The sequence below is a fragment of the Euleptes europaea genome, chromosome 7 (genome assembly GCF_029931775.1).
Source record: "Euleptes europaea isolate rEulEur1 chromosome 7, rEulEur1.hap1, whole genome shotgun sequence".
NCBI lineage: Eukaryota > Metazoa > Chordata > Lepidosauria > Squamata > Sphaerodactylidae > Euleptes > Euleptes europaea.
This window is the reverse complement of record NC_079318.1, coordinates 91,423,114-91,438,024: the sequence shown is the minus strand read 5'-3', so window position 1 is coordinate 91,438,024 and position 14,911 is coordinate 91,423,114. Positions and strand designations below refer to the sequence as shown.

Here is a 14,911-nt window from a genome sequence, read left to right as displayed (position 1 = left end):
ATCCATCAACAAGTTGCCAACAGGCAAATAGTTGATCTCCCGTCGCCGAGTGCATTCACCGCTGCCATGTATGAGAAACTGTGGTGCGCACAAAACACTTGCTGCCACTGCATGAGACGAGTCTTGGGAGGGGCCGTGGCTCAGTGGTAGAGCCTCTGCTTGGCATGCAGAAGGTCCCAGGTTCAATCCCCGGCATCGCCAGTTAAAGGGACGAGGCAAGTAGGTGATGGGAAAGACCCCTGCCCGAGACCCTGGAGAGCTGCTACCGGTCTGAGTAGTCAATACTGACTTCGATGGACCAAGGGTCCAATTCGATATAAGGCGGCTTCATGTGTTCCGTCGGCCGTAGGACAGTCCCTTCTGTGCATGTTCTGTGGATCACGAGAGAATCCTGAGCGAGCTGGAGCAACGATCCTCTAGCATGCAGCAACAAGTGTGGAACAGAGGCACGGCAACCCTGGCATGGAATTTCGTGTTTTTGGCAGAGCGCATCCCCCCCGTCAACTCACACCCTTGCAGCTGTCACCCCGGAGGAGGTGGGCGGATGTCCCGTAGAAAGCCCAGATCCAGTTTTTCCAGGAGTCAAGCCTAGAATCCAAGGCTAGAGCCAGTACCCACAAAGATGTCACCACGCAAGACAGGAGGACAGGCCCGTCTGGCGGCTCTTAGAGGTTAGTCTCTCGTACGAGTCCGCTGAGGCTATGGGGACGCCTCCGCTCCAGCCGGCGGGCCGACAGCAGGCGGCGCAAAGATGAGGTAGAGCTTAGGTCCCCGCAGCTCTGTAAGTGGATCCCCTCGGGGGAGGAACGCCCCAACCGTGGCACCTAAAAACCAAGGCATAAAGAAGTGTTAACAAGGATGTGATTCACATCCCCCAGGAACCCACTTTCCTGATAACAGGGTCCAGCTCTGCTGTTTGAGAGCACTTAGTCTTAGCTCCAAGGAAGCAGGAAGCATTTGAATCCCCGCCTCTTTACACACTGCTTTGTAATTGTTTGCATGCTATCTGTGATAGAAACCAAGCTGGGGTGTCCCACACTTTGCATTATGCACAGCGATTTCACCCAGGCTGAGCTCAGGGGAGAGGGAAGAATCAGGTTAACAGAGGGACGGGAAGTCCCGGGATTTGCAAGGGCTGGCAGCGAGGTCATCTCTAATGGACAGAAAATTCATACATAACTCCAAGGAACAACCGAGACAGACCGGGGCGAACATGAGTGAAAGTACCCATGCATAAACGACCTCTGACAGGCAGCAGCTCTCCAGAGTCTCACAACAAGGTCTTCCGCATCGCTTCCAACCTGATCTTTTTAACCCACCCAGTTCCAGGTTTTGGGCGGCCCTGGGCAGACAGTGCTCAGCGGCCCCCCTCTCCCCACTACCAGGCCTCCCCTGTCCTTCCCTTTCTATCCATTCACCTGTGTGTGTTCCCACCTGACTGGGAATCCGTCCTCTGCTTACAACCCCCCCGGCCCAGTTGCCTGTGCTCGTGGCCACCCACTCCACCTTCCTGCCCTTTTCCCAACAGCCACTGGCTGATGCGTGCAGTTGTTGTGGCCGCCAGAAATGCTGCCACTGTGCACTGCCTGCATGCACTTCCCCATCCGTGCCGGGAAGCTGGGAGCATGATTGGCGGAAAGCTTGCAAGCAAATAATAATAAATAATGATATGTTTTATGTATACCCTGCCCTCTCCCAGCAAGCCGGGCTCAGTGTAGATAAAAAAACAAATGTTAAAAAAGTATAAACCGTAACTAGATTAATATGCTAGGCAGGCAGCACCTAAAACTACTCAACCATAGGGAGGGTGTTATAACAAGGAGGCCGTGCATCGACAGCCACCATCGATATCACTCAGTCTAGGGTGGGGGACAGAAGGATGGAGACAGAAGGACACAGGGATAGGGAAGGAAGATAAGTCTAGACACAGGTATATATTACTAGACTTAATAAATAAGCAGTGTTAGTGCTTTGATATATTGATTAATAATAATAATAATAATAGGTTCGGCGAACAGTATTAATATATTAACATAACACAATATTAATTATGTTGCGTAAGGCAATTAGATTGTGTGTAGGTTTGAGTTAGAGTATTGCGTTCAGTCTTGGGCGGTGCAATTTAAGAAGGATGTAGACAAGACGTGTCCAGAGGAGGGCAACAAAGATGGTGAGGGGTCCTATGAGGAAAGGTTGAAGGAGCTGGGTATGTTTAGCCTGAAGAGGAGAAGGCTGAGACGGGATATGATGACCATGTTCAAGTACTTGAAGGGCTGTCATATAGAGGATGGTGCTGAGTTGTTCTCTCTTACCCCAAAAGTTAGGACCAGAACCAATGGTTAAATCAAAAGAGTTTCCATCTAAACATTAGGAAGAACTTTCTAACAGTTAGAGCGGTTCCTCAGTGGAACAGGCTTCCTCGTGAGGTGGTGAGCTCTCTTTCCCTGGAGGTTTTGAAGCAGAGGCTAGATGGCCATCTGTCAGCAATGCTGATTCTATGACCTTAAGCAGATGATGAGAGGGAGGGCATCTTGGCCATCTTCTGGGCACGGAGTAGGGGTCAATGGGGGTGTGAGGGGGAGGTAATTGTAAATTTCCTGCATTGTGCAGGGGGTTGGGCTAGATACCCTGGTGGTCCCTTCCAACTCTATCATTCTTTGAGTATTAATGTATATATTTTTGCTATGTTAAAGATTCATTTACTTTTAAGATTTAAAGATTAATGTCAGACAGTATGGAATGAACTAGTTCCACTCCATTTGGTATTTGGTGAGGATCTTGTTGTAGGCGTGGCGTACTGATTATGTGGGAGAAGTGCGTGTTTTATGTTGCATGTATGTTTTACGTTATTTTGAAAATTAAAAAAAATTAAAAAAAGAAAGGAAGAGGGGAATGTGGGGAGGAAGGGAAGAGGAAGAGAGGAAATAAAGGAAAAGACTTAATGCAGGAAAATAGTTCACTTTGTTCCTGTATCTCAATGAGATGACGCACAATTGAGCGGTTTGTGATGTTGAACTTAAGGTAAGAAATACTATAATATATGGTTAAATATTGACAATGAGGAAATTGAAATTGTTCAAGCCTTTCTATTCCTTGGCTCCACCATCAACCCAAAGGGAGACAGCAGCCAAGAAATCAGAAGGAGATTGAAACTGGGAAGGGCAGCCATGAAGGAGCTAGAAAAGATTTTGAAGTGTAAGGATGTGTCACTGGCCACCAAGACTAGATTAACTCATGCCATCGTATTCCCTATTACTATGGATGGGTGTGAAAGCTGGACAATGAAGAAAGCTGATAGGAAGAAAGTAGATTCCTTTTAAATGTGGTGTTGGAGGAGAGTGTTAATGGATACCATGGACTGCCAAAAAAACAAATCAGTGGGTTATAGATCAAATCAAGCCTGAACTGACCCTAGAAACTAAAATTAATAAACTGAGGCTATCGTATTTTGGTCACATCATGAGAGGACAAGCGTCACTGGGAAAGACAGTCATGCTAGGAAAAGTTGAGGGCAGCAGGAAAAGAGGAAGACCCAACAAGAGATGGACTGACTCAAAAAAGGAAGCCACAGCCCTCAATTTGCAAGATCTGAGCAAGGCTGTCAAAAATAGGATATTTTGGAGGACTTTCATTCATAGGGTCGCCATGAGTCGGAAGCGACTTGACGGCACTTAACACACACACACACACACACATGGTTAAATAATTTTTAAAAGGGATCCATTAGATATTGATAAGGTATGTCTCATCTTATTTAGTAGACAATATTGCACACTGAATAAGAGGTGAAATGGTATACTACCTGGGATGACCGTTTGTGCATTGTATTTGTACTACCTTATCTTGTGAATATCGTGGTGAAATCTACAAGTACCCTTGTGCTACATTACTCAGTGAACACCATTGTGGAAACTGCAAGGATCTTTAAACCAAAGGGGAAAACTGATTTGTTTGTCTACTTACAAGGAAAGTGTGTAACACATGGATGAAGACTACTTCAGCGTGGTGTGGTGGTTAAGAGCAGTGGTTTAGAGCGGTGGAGTCCGATCTGGAGAACCGGGTTTGATTCCCCACTCCTCCACATAAGCGTTGGAGGCTAATCTGGTGAACTTGATTTGTTTCCCCACTCCTACACACTAAGCCAGCTGGGTGACCTTGGGCTAGTCACAGCTCTCTCAGCCCCACCTACCTCATAGGGTGTCTGTTGTGGGGAGGGAAAGGGAAGGGGATTGTAAGCCGGTTTGATTCTTCCTTCAGTGGTAGAGAAAGTCAGCATATAAAAACCAACTCTTCTTTTACATATGGACTTCTTTAGATAGTTGATAAGAATCTTAGGTGAATTTGTTTTGTTTATTGTGTATTGCATGTAATCAGATTGGATCTTTTATGATATGTACATAGTGTGGGAAATTATATACTGTGATAATTTTTGCATATAAATATTAAGAATTATTTGAGTGAAGTGTGTTACAGAATTTTTGAAATCCTATACTGAGTTTTGCAAGCTTGTGAAGTATAGAGGTGTTTCTTTTTCCAGTATCTGGAGGATGGCAACCCTAAGGGACATTCAACGCTGTCTACTTGCACAATGCAATCCTGTGCTGGCTTCCTCAGAAGTAAGCCCCGCTGAGTTCCGTAACACTTATTTCCCAATAAGTATATACAGAATTGCATCACCCCGGAATCAACCAAAGAAAGGCAGGCAGGCAGATCCCAGCAACGTACCTGGCACTTTACAGAGCAACAAGGCAAGAAAGACCGCTCCTTGCCCTGAGGAACTTAAAATCTAAATTACTGGCTTTGAAACTGGTTTTGCTGTCAGAGGTGTCAGAGTTCAAACACCAAGGTGTCAGAGTTCAAACCGAGAACCTCTTCCAGCCTAGGAGCACTCTAAACTAGGGTTGCCAACCTCCAGGCACTAGCTGGAGATCTCCTGCTAATACAACTGATCTCCAGCCGATAGAGATCAGATCCCCTGGAGAAAATGGCTGCTTTGGCAACAGGACTCTAAGGCATTGAAGTCCCTCCCCTCCCCAAACCCCGCCCTCCTCAGGCTCCCCTCCTCTGCATTTAATTAATGCAGCCCTAAATTGTGGTTTTTAATTTTGGTTTTAGGGTTTTTTAATGTAAGCCGCCTTAAGCTCTGTAGGAAGGGCTAATACATATTTACATGAATAATAAATAACTCCTAAGAGAGGGATATGTGAGGTAAGAGCGATGACATGTTTCGCACACACACTAAAAGCCCTTTAAAAATGATTCACAGGGAGAAAACCCAAGGTGACGTTCAGCTCTAAGGCAACTTTACTTCCGTCCCCAGCTTGAAAAAGGAGGAATTGCATTGCAAAAGGGGAGCCAATTTTAAACCTCACCATCCCTGTTTCACGAGGGAATGCAGCATGATATATAGCCTGATCTCAGCAGATCTTGGAAGCTAAGCAGGGCCAGCCCTGGTTAACATTTGGATGGGAGACCGAGGAAGTCCAGGGTCACTACGCAGAGGCAGGCAATGGCCAACCACCTCTGTATCTCCGCCCTGACCTGGATGGCCCAGGCTTGCCCAATCTTGTCAGATCTCAGATGCTAAGCAGGGTCAGCCCTGGTCAGTATTTGGATGGGAGACCACCGAGGAAGTCCAGGGTCGCTACGCAGAGGCAGGCAATGGCAAACCACCTCCATTTGTCTCTTGCCTTGAAAACCCCGTAAGTCGGCTTTGACTTGACGGCGCTTTACATACACGCATCCCTGTTTCATAGGCCTCAGTTTCAGTCCGAGTGTGCACATAGGGGTCAACAATTTAACAATGAGTAAACCACATTAGGATAATTAAGCTGCCTCATTAGGATCCGGAATATCTCCATGGCAAAGGATTCATCCTCATGACATAAGGCCTGGGGAAATCAGGGATTTTCCATTTCATTAGAACCGTGGCGAGTTTCTTTTTGCTACTCTTCCTTGGCCCTCTGATCCAAACCTCTACTTTGGGTTTTTGATTTATTTATTAGGCTGATTTAAAAAAAATAGAGCTTAAAAGTATTATGCAGTCAGACATATGAAACCAAAGAGTTGGCTGTTTCATTCAAATCAATACGTAGCGTTCAGACTCCCAGTCGGCTCTTTGCCCTCTCAGGCCTGAAGCCCTCCTCCTTCTCCTCTTTCCCAATATCAACCACCTTCTCTTATGTAAGATTTTTTAACATCACTGCGCTCACCTCTCTCTCTCTTGGCTGCTCATTCCCTCTGTGTGTGTGTAAAGTGCCATCATAGAATAGACTCACAGAATCATAGAGCTGGGAGGGACCACCAGGGTCATCTAGTCCCACCCCCTGCACAATGCAGGAAATTCACAACTACCTCCCCCACACACACACCCAGTGACCCCTACTACCTGCCCAGGAGATGGCCAAGATGCCCTCCCTCTCATCATCTGCCTAAGGTCATAGAATCAGCACTGCTGACAGATGGCCATCTAGCCTCTTAAAAACCTCCCTGGAAGGAGAGCTCACCACCTCCAGAGGAAGCCTGTTCCACTAAGGAACCGCTCTGTTCAAAAATTCTTCCTAATGTCTAGATGGAAACTCTTTTGATTTAATTTCAGCCCATTGGTTCTGGTCCGACCTTCTGGAGCAACAGAAAACAACTCAGCACCCTCCTCTATATGACAGCCCTTCAAGTACTTGAAGATGGTTATCATATCCCCTCTCAGTCTTCTCCTCTTCAGGCTAAATATACCCAGCTCCTTCAACCTTTCCTCATAGGACTTGGTCTCCAGACCCCTCACCATCTTTGTTGCCCTCCTCTGGACATGTTCCAGCTTGTCTACATCTTTCTTAAACTGTGGTGCCCAAAACTGAACACAACACTCTAGGTGAGGTCTAACCAGAGCAGAGTAAAGTGATACCAGCACTTCACGTGATCTGGACACTATACTTCTGTTGATGCAGCCCCTTACAGCTTACGGCCTTTGTGTTGGTGCCTGCAAAGAGGGAGTGGGAAAGAGGCAGCCGTGCTTGGCTATAAAGGAAACGAAAAGGCTGGATGGAACCTCACAATGAATGCAACTACGTGCCGTTGCCAGCGTGCTGTGGTGGTTAAGAGTGGTGGTTTGGAGCGGTGGACTCTAATCTGGAGAACTGGGTTTGATTCCCCACTCCTCCTCCATGCAAAGCCAGCTGGGTGACCTTGGGCTAGACTCAGATCTCTTCGAGCTCTCTCAGCCCCACCTGCCTCACAGGGTGTCTGTTGTGGGGAGGGGAAGGGAAGGTGATTGTAAGCCGGTTTGATTCTTCCTTAAGTGGCAGAGGAAGTCAGTATATGAAAACCAACTCCTCTTCTTCTCAAACAGTGGAAAGCAGCCTCTGGCGGCTGCAATTGAGAGTGAAGCACCGGTTGGGGGAGGCAGAGGCGGTTTCACCCTTTTCACTCTGGCCGTTTCCCCTGCGCAAAATCCCCCCAGCTGCTTTTTCTCCCTGGAAGAAGAGAGATGCGTGTGCGTAAACTGCCGTCAAGTCGCAGCCGACTTACGGCAACCCAGTAGGGTTTTCAAGGCAAGAGATGTTCAGAGACGGTTCACCATTCCCTGCCTTTGCCTAGCAACCCTGGACTTCCTCAGTCGTCTGTCATCCAAATGCTAACCAGGGCTGATCCTGCTTAGCTTCCGAGATCTGATGAGATCGGGCCATCCTGGGCCATCCAGGTCAAGGCAAGAGACATTCAGAGGTGGTTGGCCATTGCCTGCCTCCGCATAGCAACCCTGGACTTCCTCAATGTTCTCCCATCCAAGTACTAACTTAGTACTAACCTAGTTAGTATTTGGATGGGAGACCACCGAGGAATACCAAGGTTGCTATGTAGAGGAAGGCAATGACAAACCACCTCTGAATGTCTCTTGCTTCAAAAACCCCATCAGGGGTCGCCATAAGTCAACTGTAACTTAATGCGGTAGCTAAAAAGTCGAATGGGATCTTGGGACATATCAACAGAAGTATAGTGTCCAGGTCACACGAAGTGATGGTATCGCTTTACTCTGCTCTGGTTAGACCCTGGTGGTCCCTTCCAACTCTATGATGCTATTATTCCTCAGGGCAGGAACCGTGTGTGTTTTTGTGCTTTCTCTCCATTTTCTGCTGCCAGGACCACAGCATTTCCCCACGACTTCTTTGCTCCGTACCTGCTTCCGTCCCTGGGGGCCGTGTCTAGCCGTTTCCGCTCCCGGCGAAGCCAGATTGCGCTTGGACCTGTGCAGAAAGCGGGCCATGAGACCCCGGGTCCCTCGGCACACCTTCAGATCCCCCAGGGAGCGGGTGGCCGTCTTGGGCAGGTGCTGCGTGACCTTCCACGGCACCTCCAGCTTCGCCTTGCCTGACTGGCGACCCCGTGAGAGCGAGGGCGGCTCGCGGCCCAGCGGATGTAGAAGGCAGGCCTCCAAGTGTGGCCCTGGGAAGAGAGAAAGAGCAGGTGAGCTGAAAACACAGCCGCAGCGTTTCGTTCCTAGCAGCTGAGAACCCCTCTGCCAATATTCGGAGCTGGTTTCTCCTTGGCACTAAACAGAATCAGCCTCTTGATGCCACATTCTGCAAGCAGAAAGACAAAATTCTGCAACCTTCGCAAATTGTTGTTTTTGTATCATTTTCGGTCTTGCTTTTTCCACCAGAGATGCTCAGGAGGTAGGGTTGCCAACCTCCAGGTAGTAGCTGGAGATCTCCCGCTGTTACAACTGATCTCCAGCCAATAGAGACCAGTTCCCCTGGAAAAATGGCTGCTTTGGCAATTGGACTCTGTGGCATTGAAGTCCCTCCCCGTTTTTGGAGGAATGTGCTACGTCCCCGTTGCTCCCAGGTAACCCTGGAAGTAGAGTTGCCAGGTCATCTTCTCCACTGGTGGGAGGTTTTTGAGACAGAGCCTGAGGAGGGCAGGGTTTGGGGAGGGGAGGGACTTCAATGCCATAGAGTCCAATTGCCAAAGCAACCATTTTCTCCAGGTGAACTGATCTCCATCAGCTGGAGATCAGTTTAGCAGATCTCCAGCTAGTACCTGGAGGTTGGCAACCCTGCCTGGAAGTGACGGGGATGCTCTAGCACACTCCTCCAAAAACTCTATGGTTTCCATAGAGTTTTTTGAGGGATGTGCTAGAGCATCACCATTGCTTCCAGGGTAAACCCAGAAGGGAGACTACTTCGCTGCATGCCAGTGCGCGCATGTGCTGATTGCCATCCCCCCTTCAGCTGGCCTGCTTCCACCCGCCATCCAGCTGAGGGGTGGCGGGCAGGCCAGTTAATTGGCAGGCAATTGCCCGCCAATTTACTGGCATATGGCAACCCTAGAAGGGGCTATTAGTATTGCCAACTCCAGCTGCAGAAATTCCTGAAGATTGGGGGGGGGGGTAGGGTTGCCAGGTCCCTCTTCGCCACCGGTGAAATGTTGGAGGGCGTGAGCTCACCAGAGAGGCCAGGCCAGGACGAGTATCATGGCTCTGAGCTGCTCTGCGAGATCTCAAATAGCCTCGGCAGCGATTTCCGATCTAGCCGGAATGACGAGCAAAAATAACAACAGTCCAGCCAGTATTAAATTTCTCTCCAGTAACTGAGCCTAATTGGTTTACATGGCTTGAACGTCTACGCCCGCTGCTATGCTCAGCTTGGCATCTCCGTTGAAAGTTTTTTGGGGTAATGCTTCATTTTAAGAAGCCTTTGCAATATGAATGCAGGAGGGAGGGAGGGAGGGGCAGAGGGCCAGGGAAACCACCTAGGTTTGCCAACCTCCAGGTGGGCTGAGACAATATGCAGCACGCTGGCTCAATATTTTTCTATACGTGTCTTATTTATTATGAATATCTTATTTATATTTATTATATGTTCACATAGGAGAACAATCTTAATAGGGGAAAAGAAGAACGGCGAGATCAAACTGAAATTCTTCAATCTCAGCAGAGGAGCAGGAAATGCCATGCTTCTTTTCCCCTATTAAGACTGTTCTCCTATGTGACTTTGGACTATGATAAAAGAGTCTACAGGAGGAAACACTGAGGGTTTGGATATATGGAGTGTGAATGTATTAACAATCTTGGTCTTGTGTATTTAGGTTTGTTAGTAGAAGTTATATAGGATTTGTTGTCTGGGTTGATAAGTTTTCTTTAATAGTTGAAGGCATTAATACCAAATAATAAATATAAATAAAATATTCATAATAAATAAGATACGTATAGAAAAATATTGAGCCAACGTGCTGTATATTGTCTCAGCTTTTCCTGATTATTTCAGCATAGGTTATTGCTTAGGGTTTGAACCTCCAGGTGGGGTTACAATTGATCTCCAGCCTTCAAAGAACAGTTCCCCTGGAGAAAATGGAAGGCAGACTCTATGGTATACCATAGATGCTAGGGGAAGTCCCTCCCCAAACTTTCCCCTCTACAGGCACTGCCACCAAATCACCAAGAGGAAAATCTAAGGCAAAGGAAAAAAATAGGGAAATATTGGTAAAAGCCCTGCTTCCAAAGCAAGCATTATTTTGTGGGCTGCCCAGTAGGGTTGCCAACCTCCAGGTACTAACTGGAGATCTCCTGCTATTACAACTGATCTCCAGCCGACAGAGATCAGTTCCCCTGGAGAAAATGGCTGCTTTGGCAGTTGGACTTTATGGCACTGAAGACCCTCCCCTCCCCAAACCCCTCCCTCCTCAGGCTGCACCCCCAAAACTTCCCGCCGATGGTGAAGAGGGACCTGGCAACCCTACTGCCCAGCCTCTGCTATGACAGATGGTGTGGTGTAGTTAGGGTTGCCAACCTCCAGGTTCTAGCTGGAGATCTCCTGCTATCTCCAGGCAATAGAGATCAGTTCCCCTGGAGAAAATGGCCGCTTTAGCGATTGGACTCTATGGCAGTTACGGTGAAGGTGGCGGAGTTTTTGGCAGAAGTTGTTAAGGTTCTGATTCAAACTCAATTTTAATCTATGTATTATCTGTTTATCTCTGACCTTGTGACCATCAATTTTATTATGCCAATAAAGGTTATCTGATTCTGATTCTGACTCTATGGCATCAAAGTCCAGGGGGACTGATCTCTATCGCCTGGAGATCAGTTGTAATCCAAGGAGATCTCCAGCCACTACTGGGAGACTAGCAACCCTGTGTCACTTGCCAAGAGCAGACGGGGGGGTGGGGGTGGGGAGGCTTCACCGGCACACCCAGGGACACCTGGCCAGACCGACATGGTCATCACAGGCCCAAAGGGCTCAAATAGGCCAGGGGAAGGTGTCACCGGAGTAGGGTTGCCAACCTCCAGGTATTGCTGAAATAAATCACACCTCTATACCTAAGGATAATGCAAGCCAAAATCAGTATAGGACAAAAATGCCGCACAACGCTATTAATCAGATTATAACCAAAATATCACATATAGTTTGTCAAAATATTCAAAATACAACAAAGTATATAACAAGTATATGTAGACAGGATCCAGTCAAACACATGTAACTACATCTACAAGTCCACAGGATCAGAGTATTTACTCGCAATAAAGTCCCCAGCAACAAACTACAACTCCACACGTAGGTGCCAACCTCCAGGTATTAGCTGGAGATCATCTTCTAGGCATGGAGTAAAGGTCACTGGGGGTGTGGGGAGGGAGGTAGTTGTGAATTTCCTGCATTGTGCAGGGGGTTGGACTAGATGACCCTGCTGGTCCCTTCCAACTCTATGGTTCTAGGATTCTATGATCTCCTGCTATTACAACTGATCTCCAGCCGATAGGGATCAGTTCACCTGGAGAAAATGGCCGCTTTGGCCATTGGACTCTATGGCATTGAAGCCCCTCCCCAAACCCCGCCCTCCTCAGGCTACATCCCAAAAACCTCCCGCCAGTGGCAAAGAGGGACCTGGCATCCCTACACCAGAGGAACCCGGAGCCAGGCACAGAAAGGAGATAGTGACTTTCTGGTAGCAGCACCACCCAGCAGGAGGTTGTTTTGAATAATAATGATAATAATAAATTTTAGGTATACCCCCCGCCCCAGAAAGCCAAGCTCAGGGCGGCTGACATCATACATATATACGTAATATCAAACAAAATTTAATATACAATTAAAATCATAACTAAATGAATATATGCTATCTATAGGTGGCACCATAATTAGGAATGCAGGTACAACCTCCAGGTACTAGCTGGAGATCTCCTGCTATTACAACTGATCTCCTGCTGTTAGGGTTTCCAGGTCCCTCTTCGCCACCAGCGGGAGGTTTTTGGGGTGCAGCCTGAGTAGAGCGGGGTTTGGGGAGGGGAAGGACTTCAATGCCCTAGAGTCCAATTGCCAAAGCGGCCATTTTCTCCAGGTGGCAGGTGAAAATCTTTCGGCTGGAGATCATGATAGCAGCAGTTTAATTCTCTATTCCTTCTCTAAGTATGGCCAGCATGGAATTTGCCTTTTTCACAGCAGCCGCACACTGGGTTGACATCTTCATCGCGCTATCCACTACCACCCCAAGATCCCTTTCTTGGTCTGTCGCTGCCAGCACAGATCCCATCAGTGTATATGTAAAGTTGGGATTTTTATGTCCCAATATGCATCACTTTGCAATTGCTCAAATTGAATCTCATTTGCCCATTTTAATGTCCATCTCCTTCGTTTTCTCTTTTCAGCCCTTGTCCCTCTTCAACTATATTTTTGTCTTTTTTTCATGTCATTTCCTTTTCAGCCTCCAGAACTGGTAGCGATGAATTGCTTGGAACTAATTTGGATGGTTTTGCTCAGCTGTTACTAATTACATGGGCTGGAAGGGGTTAGGAGAGTGAATTATCATTCAGCTTGGCATAAAACCATCTTGCAACCTGTCTTTGCAATTTTATGTATGTGTCAAGTTTTGCTTAGATGTTTCTTTGATGTGCTTAATTATTTCACTCAGCTACAAGCTCGAAAAGCCGTTTTAATTAATTTTAAACAAATTTGTGAGTGCGTGTGTGTTTCTTATTGGTCCGTGTTGACCCACAGGGGCAAATTAGGATCCAGGTTTTTCATGACACGTCTTTACAGAAGTGCTCCATAGGAATGGCGACTCTATTCTGCAATGTAAATGCTAACTACAATTAGCGAAAGGATGGCTTTATTGTTGCATAATGATATTGCTGGTAATAATTTCCAACAGGCATTAGGGATCTCTTTTCCAGCTGTGTGGTGTTAGAACGACAGTAATTAACATGATGAGATGACACAAAATTAGACCATAATTCATATTCAGCCCTTCCTCGTTTTGTTCTTACAAAGTGACGTGTGACTCCGCCTAAGCGTTCGCTGTCCTCACCTGTATCAGAGGAATTCGACGTGTCATCCTCCAAAGCTTTGGTGCAGAATACCTCCTGGAAGTCACCTAGGGGAAGCAGGAATAGACAACAAGAGGTGTAAACTCCAATGGCAGGAAAAGGGCACAGGGCAACTCTAGAGCCCTTTAACTGCCGCTATTCGGCATTCCTGAATAATCCCGATTGTTATCGGGGGTTTTCAGGATCGAAATAACCAACTAGCATGGGGGATTCTCTGGTGTGTATTCGGGTGAAAAAATACTCGAATAATCTGGTGAGGTATCTTTTTGGGTTATTTTTTTGGGCTCAGATAAACCAAATGCGCAACCCTAGTAAATGAGGAAGAGAACTCTGATGATCATGAAACTTAGGGTTGGGAAATTTGGGGGTGGAGCCTGGGGGTGGTGGGGTTTGGAGAGGGGAGGGAACTCAGCAGGGTATAATGCCATAAAGTCCAGCCTCCAAAGCAGCCATTTTCTCCAGGGCAACTCATCTCTGTCATCTGGAGATGAAATTCTGGGAAACATCCAAGCCACACCGGGAGTTTGGCCACCCTACTCCACACTGCTTCTTGAGTCAGTTCTCACACCACAGGTTCCCCCACCTTCTCCCAATCCCTTGTTAAAATGAACACACCCAATTCGCCACCAGCCATGCAAAAAAAAAAGACCATGTCTTCTGTAGTTGGCGTGAGCTACTCACCGGCGTCACTGGCTGAGGTAATTCCGGGATCACTGTGGGACCGCAGCAGGGGACAGCAGGCCGAAGGCAGCCGGAAGGAAGCCTCGCTGCTCCGCCGCTGCTGCCGCCCGGGGGCTTTGCGTCCCGGGAGCGAGCTCTTGGCCTTGACCCGCACCTCGGGGAAACAGGGTCCGATGCTGTGGCCCAGGCCTTCCAGGCGGTGGCAACTGTGGGTCAGGGCGCCGCCCGCCTCCGGCAAGCCCTCGTAGCCCGTGCTGGGCGTCGAGCAGGAGTAGGAGCGTTCGCCCCGGAGACGCGGACGCGGCACCTCCTCGAAAGGGCCCTGCAGGGTGGGGCTCTGAGGATGCAGGCCGCACTGCCCGCAGTCCACGCTCAGGCAGTAGTCAGCCCGGCTGCGCTGGATGGAGCGGAAGAGGACGTAGTCGACCGAGCGGGCGGAGCCGCCCGTCTCCAGCAGGCACGAGTCCTCCGAAGGGCTGCTGTCACCAGGGATGTCTACGATTTCCGACATGACCAGGGAGCCGCTGTCCATGGAAACAGCTGCGGGGAAAAGAGAGAGGGGGGGGAGATGATTCCAAACCGAAGAGGTTGAGCTGAAAAATGCTAAAATTACAAATATATAAATTTTAATAAGGTGCACAGTCACAATCTTAGATTGAGCAAAGTAGCATCCAATAAGGACCAAACACGTTTCGGACTGAAAAAGGCCTTCCTCAGTGGTCAGTCATAGTTATAATTTAGCACACATCCTAATAATATAATTGTGTCATAATGTAGAGTAAAAATGCATAAAAGCCCTTCTAGTATAATGAAGCTCCCTGTAAGGTTATTTATTCCTTATATGCTAGAACATGGCTTCCATGTCTCACCTTCTGTTACATGCCGGGCTCTTGAGGATATGTATACCGTATATACTCATGT

General features: G+C 47.8%; 1 protein-coding gene across 1 annotated transcript in view; it reads right to left on the bottom strand.

The window, feature by feature from the left end:
• Positions 1 to 665: 665 nt before the first annotated feature.
• Positions 666 to 14,911, bottom strand: part of ENTREP3 (endosomal transmembrane epsin interactor 3) — a 30,620-nt gene continuing 16,374 nt past the window's right edge. Inside the window, exons 9-14 of the mRNA XM_056853495.1 lie at positions 13,991 to 14,530; positions 13,893 to 13,895; positions 13,291 to 13,356; positions 8,171 to 8,436; positions 3,237 to 3,249; positions 666 to 817 (exon numbers count right to left, since the gene is read on the bottom strand). Coding sequence (XP_056709473.1) covers positions 666 to 817; positions 3,237 to 3,249; positions 8,171 to 8,436; positions 13,291 to 13,356; positions 13,893 to 13,895; positions 13,991 to 14,530 — 1,040 coding nt within the window. The remainder of the gene's footprint in view (positions 818 to 3,236; positions 3,250 to 8,170; positions 8,437 to 13,290; positions 13,357 to 13,892; positions 13,896 to 13,990; positions 14,531 to 14,911) is intronic.